We start from the raw sequence: 6000 nt of genomic DNA, 5'->3' as shown, positions 1-6000 counted from the left end.
AGCACAGGTGGGAAGGCGGGAGAAACTCCTGCCACTGTTCCAGCTAAAAACCGGAGTCTTTTCGTCAGCATTTGGTCGGTGCAGCAGTGGCACGGGAAATCACAGCGCACTCTTTTACACAACCGAGGACGATTTCGGCAGCAAAATAAAAGAAGTACGTGGTAGAAAAGAGACTGGGATTTTCGTGCTCCCCTTCGGAGCTCATTGTGATTTTTTTTTTTTTTTGCATTTTACATTTTAAATTTTTTATTTTTGCCTCTGTGGACCACACCTAGAACCAGTCTGACGGGACTGTGCTACGCGGCGACAAAAAAAATTCTAAGGTGTATTTGTAGGCTCTGTGCCCGGCCTGGACAAGCTGCTTTTCTTCCCAAAGCTCAAGTGACAGGTGGATTTGAGATTTTCCGTACTCCGCCAAACTAACCAGAGGCGCTGCGGACACCAGGGCTGATGCGGTTCTTATTAGGTGTGTCTTCCTGTGCTAATGGCGATTCCCAAGGGGACTGAATTTTTAATTTTATTTAGTTATTCATGTGGGCACTATTGCCGCAGCTGTGCAAGAAAGAGGAAGCAGTGGTTGGGAAAAAACCAAAATTCCACAGGCACTGGACACGAAGGACTAAGTTTACACCGCTCGATCCCCACACTCCCCTCAGAGCCCCCCGTCAGCGTGGGGGCGTGGCTTTGGCAGCGCCGGCCCCCGCGATTGGCCGGAAAGGGCGGGCCGGGCGGGGAGGCGGGCCGGGATTGGCGGGGCGCTGGCGGGCTGCGGTTTCCTTGGCAACGGCGCGCGCGGGCCCGGCCGGCGCGTCCCGGGCCCAGGTCGGTGCTGCGGGAGCGGGGCGGGCGGAGCGGGGGGTCCCGGCCCGCTCGGTCCCGACCCGCTCCCACCCCGGCCCTGCCATCCCCGGGCCGAGCCTCTGCCGCCCTGCGAGAGGGGGCTGGCGGCCGCTGCCGGCTGCCGGGGCGGCTCGGGGCCCTGGGGAGGGAGCGCGGCGCTGCTGGGGAGAGGGATACTTGAGGGAGGGAGGGATGCTGCAGGGAGGGAAGCCCGGTCCTGGCAGCTGCTGACGGTACTGACCATCCCCTCTGGTGTTGTCCCGAAATAGGTTCTCTCGCCCGGTGTGCAAGAGGCCAATCCTCACGCGCAGAGTGGAGGTATTTGGCTTATTTACGGTTTCTTTACAGTTTATTTACAGTTTATTTTCAGTTCTACGCAGAAAGGGGCGCTGGGCGGCAAATCCACGGCTACCACCAAAGCTTTTCGCTCTTTATACGTTTTAGCAAACGAAGGCGTTGATGATCTTCGGCTGCAAGGTACTCGGTACTCTTACTAATTAGTATTCTATCTCTTAGTTCATGATTAGTCTTTCTCTTCTTTTGGGTTGTCTTAGGTTTGGGAGTTGGTGGTTGTGATCTCCCCCTGCCAGAATTACCTTTTATCCAGTTGGAGCTGATTTCAGCACAGTTGCTGAGTTGTCTTCATTAGTTTCTTCTCTTTATTAGTTTCTTCTTGGGGGTTCTGCCAAAGGCCCTTGCACCCAGTAAACTCTGCATTCTTTGTGCCCGCTATCAGTGGTACATCCTTCTTCCCCTAGGTCTGAGGTCAGTGAAATACATTGGGTCTTAAACCTGAATAAGGCAATTCTAATAAGAACATTTTTTTCTAACACCTGGACACCACTTAGAGCTTGTTTGTTAGCTGCTTCAGGTTAAATCTCCTTTCTTGTTGGTTAGGCTTGAAAGTGTATAAAGCTCAAACATCAAAGAACATCCTTTCTTAAGGAAATTTTTAGGTATTCCACATTTTGCAACCCAGGATGTTCCCAGCTCTGGCCTGCAGCCCTGCAGGGCCCTTGCCCTGCGTGTGGAGGGTTGTCTTGAAAACAAACAAAAACGAGTGGGACATAAAGGGAGTTAGGCTGAGGGAATTGCTGTAACTAATGTTGGGCTTGTTTAACCTGGTGGCAACTCTATGTAGCTGTAATACAGAGAGCCACTCTATAGATCACTGCCAGTCTTGAATCAAAATGCAAAGCTCTGAAAAGGATCTGTATTGAAAAAGTTCCTGTGACTTTATTAAATGCAAAGTTTTAAAATTATTTCTATTAAAAAGTGGTTAATCATCATTTTATAATTAGCTAGTGAAGAAGTGAGACTTGTTATTGATGTTGGTTTTTTCCTTTTCCCCCTCCTGCTATGATTTTCTGGGGTAATTAAGCTCGCAACCTGAGTCATCCAGTGCTGCCTGTTTATTTTTTATTAAGAGAAAAACCAGCCTTCACCACTCCAGAAAATTCCTCTGGCATTAATTAAATGCTTTATTACTGAAGGCATCTCAAATATTTCAGTTGTCTGACTGCTGACATTATTTCTGGTGGAATTCTTTCAGGGTAGACAAGGGTTATCCCCTTTGCCAAGTGTGCTCAGCCAGGTGTTGCAAGGGCACACGTGATGGAAGCTCCTTTGCTAGGTAGCTGCAGACAGTGCCTGGGCAGCAGCAGGGGTTTGGCACCTACCAGATGTGTAGGTGAATTTTATGGGGTGTGGCTTCATGTCTGTTGGATCTATTTCAATCAGCTTCTATTTGTAGTGAATGAGGACTTCCTAATTTGTACACGTCAATATTGGCTAAACCTGTCAGAATTAGAGTTTGAATTGAATTAACAGAGGGTACTTTATTTACTTTTTTTTTTTTACTTAATGTACTGAACCCTGAAGTAAATAATGTAGCAGGTGCTAGAGAAGGGTGTTCCCTTCTCCACAGTAAAAAATGCTGTTTTACTTTGTTGTCTGGATTATGGACTAGTGACAATTTGAGGTGAAGTGCAATAGTCCTCCTTTTTTTTGCTGTTCAGTGTGGTGGAAGGGCAGGAGGCGGTGGTGGTGCTCCTGTTGGGGCTGCCCAGCGAATCAAGGGCATTGTGTGACATGGACAGGCTATAAACAGCCAGTCTACTTTGGAATCGAGGCCTCTTGGCAGTAATCAGCTTACCCTGCCCGTGCTTAGTGTTCGACAGTGTTTGTGTATTCGCTTCCTCACACCGGCCTTTGGAAGGTGTCAGGGCTGCTCAGAACATGCCCACCTGCCCTGTGCCTGCAGAGCTTTGCCAACAGCCATTTCCTGCTCTGATTCCCTGAACAACAGGTGATCCCTGTGTATCCGAGCCACAGCCATGGGATTGTTTGACAAGCTGGCGGGATGGCTTGGGCTGAAGAAGAAGGAGGTTCATGTTCTGTGCCTTGGCCTGGACAACAGCGGCAAAACGACCATCATAAATAAACTGAAACCCTCAAATGTGAGTAGCCTCCTCAGCTCACTGCTGATGTGTGTTTAAAACTGGGCTTGCATGCTGTTAGACTAGATGTGACCGTGGAAAAGAAAATTAAAAATCACTTTTTGGTTTGGTATGGTGGAAAAAATACATTTTAAGAGTTTCCAACTAAAACTAAGGGTAAGCATCCACATGGACATTGTGGAAACTTTTCCCAAAAAAGTCACTGATAATGTGGCACATTTTTTTTTTTAATAAGGAAGGGTTTATGATGACTGAAATCAGGATCTGAAATAATTTTCTCTAAGTCACTTAATTACTACAGGATTGCAGTGATGTCAAACATTTGCAATACATTAGAAGTGATGTCAAATGTTTACAATTAATACAATTAATAATAACTTGTCTACCTTTATCACACTTATTTTAGTCTCTACCTGAAAAATAGTAAGTGCATAATAAATACTAAAACAAGAAATAATAAAATAGGAAATAATGCAAAGATGCACATTTAAGGAGAAGTTCACTATTTTTAAAGCAAAATTGTTTTCAAAATAAATAGCATTAATTCTTGCAATTCATTCATCCAGTGAAAAGTGTTTCAGGCCCCTAGGATGGCATAGTGTTCTGAGCAAAAATGAAAGTAGGGGGACCTTGTTTCCATGTAAGTTTATGGAATATAAATAGATGAATTTTCATAGGCATGTTCAAAGCCAAAGGCTTGTGCATCTTGGTTTCTTTTCACTTATTATTTTATGTGCATCTGGGAAACTGTGATTTTGCTGTTTACATCAGGACACAGATTCTTTTTTTTTTTTAAATTTTTGTTTAACTTTTCTTGAAGAGAAGCACTGGACATTGTTTAAAAAAACATGACATGGTGAAGAGTCTGCTACCCTTCCATTCCTGGCAATTATTCTTTCACTGAAAATTGAATAGATTTATAAACAAAAACTATAAACTGCTTGCTATCTGCTGCCAGTTGTTTTGGGGAAATGCTACAATTTATACCAGGCAAATTGCATATTTATGTAATGTTTGAGACCTTTATCATAGTGGGGTTTTATGTCATGCCTTCAGCAGTAATGGATTCCTAACTAGAGTTGAACACAGACTTCAAGATTGATCCCAGTAATAGGCATTAGAGAAGGTCTAATTATGCCAGGGAATTATGGAAGTAGAATAAATACAATTTGTTTGCTTTACTGTAAATCGAATAATGAGAATTTACTTCTAAATGTTTTCATTTAACGCATTGCTTTGGGAGGGTGGCTTTGCATGCAACCTGTATGAGTCCTGCCTTTGCAAGACATGGCAGAACCTTTAGCATGCAACAAATGCCATTAGATCAGACTTGATAAAATTCTTTATATTTAGTAAGTTCTATGGTAGATGATTCTGAGCTCTGGATCAACCCAGCCTTCTTAAGAACTGCTGCTTTTCCCCAGGAGCAATGTATTATGTGTCTGACAAATACAAGTTTCTCCATTTGTTTCCAGTGATTTCTTCTGGTCCTGATAAATACATTTGAAACAAATGTTGAAGAAATAACACCCACTCTGCACAAATTCTCCCCTGGTGACAGGAGCTGTTGACTGCACTATTTATGGTGGTGGGGTTGCCATTTTCCCAGGGAAGCTGCAGGTGGATAAGCTGAGCTTCCTTCACTTGAATGCAAGGGGTCAACTGCTTATAGCCAGTGGTTTTAATGAGGGGCTCTAGAAGGTCTATAAAAGGATTGCATCTCACTTTCTCAGACAGCTCTGTGATCTAAGGGATGTGACCTTTGTTCCTGCTCAATATCGATGCTTCTTAAAGGAGCTGTTCTTTTCTCCCAACTTAGCTGAGAGGTTCCTTGGCCAGCTCAGTAGTAAACCTGTTTATCAGATGTATCTATTAATAATGCTTTAGGTCACTGCCCATCCCTCTGTGGTAAATCCTGATTTCTTCCAGTGGCGTTGTGATTTGGACAGAACCATGATCAGGCCAGTGAGTAATGTCTGCTGTGTCATTCCCAAGGTCAGATAGACTCCTCCAGCATTGAGAAGCTCTCAATCTGGCCAACCTAATATCTTGATAGGCATGTACCCTCCTTTAGCTAATAGGCTTGGGATATTGTGCAGACTTGTTTGGGTTCACATTGTGATTTCCAAAGTTCACAAACTCTGACCTGAGTCATAACCTCCAAGCTGTTGTCTCCACCTTAACCTCTCTCCTATTTATTTCCTAGGTAATAGCCACACATACATGTACAGGTAGACTAATGTAAAGGGTGGAATCTCACCCTCAAGGCTAAAATGTCTTCAGTGCTGTTGTCCAGTAGTGTTCACTGTATTTCCTAGAAAATACAAAATCTTAGTTTTGAATTACTTTATTTTTCTGAGAACTTTTTAAATATAAAGTATCTGGATTTGTAGAAATTTTTTTCTATTGTATAGTTTGGGTAAAAATAAATCTGTGATGTATTCATGTTTCAAATACATTTCAATATTTACATTTTCTAACTTGCCTGTAAAATTTGGACTTTCTTTCCTTTAAAGGCTCAAACTCAGGACATCGTCCCAACAATAGGATTCAGTATAGAGAAATTCAAGACTTCAAGGTAGTACTTTCTTTCCTTTCTCTCCACTTAGCAGTAGTGATTATTACACAACAGTTGGACTTAATTAGCTCTTTTAGTGGGCTATAACTTGATTAGAACATGCTGAAATGTTGTAGTGCCCAT

General features: G+C 43.4%; 1 protein-coding gene across 2 annotated transcripts in view; it reads left to right on the top strand.

Annotated features, from left to right (window-relative positions):
- Window positions 1–743: 743 nt before the first annotated feature.
- Window positions 744–6000, top strand: part of ARL6 (ADP ribosylation factor like GTPase 6) — a 28151-nt gene continuing 22894 nt past the window's right edge. The window contains exons 1-4 of one of the 2 annotated variants that reach the window (XM_064643687.1): window positions 744–822; window positions 1200–1317; window positions 3149–3299; window positions 5816–5877. In XM_064643687.1, coding sequence (XP_064499757.1) covers window positions 3177–3299; window positions 5816–5877 — 185 coding nt within the window. In that variant the 5' untranslated portion in view covers window positions 744–822; window positions 1200–1317; window positions 3149–3176. The remainder of the gene's footprint in view (window positions 823–1199; window positions 1318–3148; window positions 3300–5815; window positions 5878–6000) is intronic. The other variant, XM_064643679.1, reaches the window with a different exon arrangement.

The sequence above is a fragment of the Pseudopipra pipra genome, chromosome 2 (genome assembly GCF_036250125.1).
Source record: "Pseudopipra pipra isolate bDixPip1 chromosome 2, bDixPip1.hap1, whole genome shotgun sequence".
NCBI lineage: Eukaryota > Metazoa > Chordata > Aves > Passeriformes > Pipridae > Pseudopipra > Pseudopipra pipra.
The sequence above is the reverse complement of the archived record's forward strand: the minus strand, read 5'-3'. Positions and strand labels throughout refer to the sequence as shown.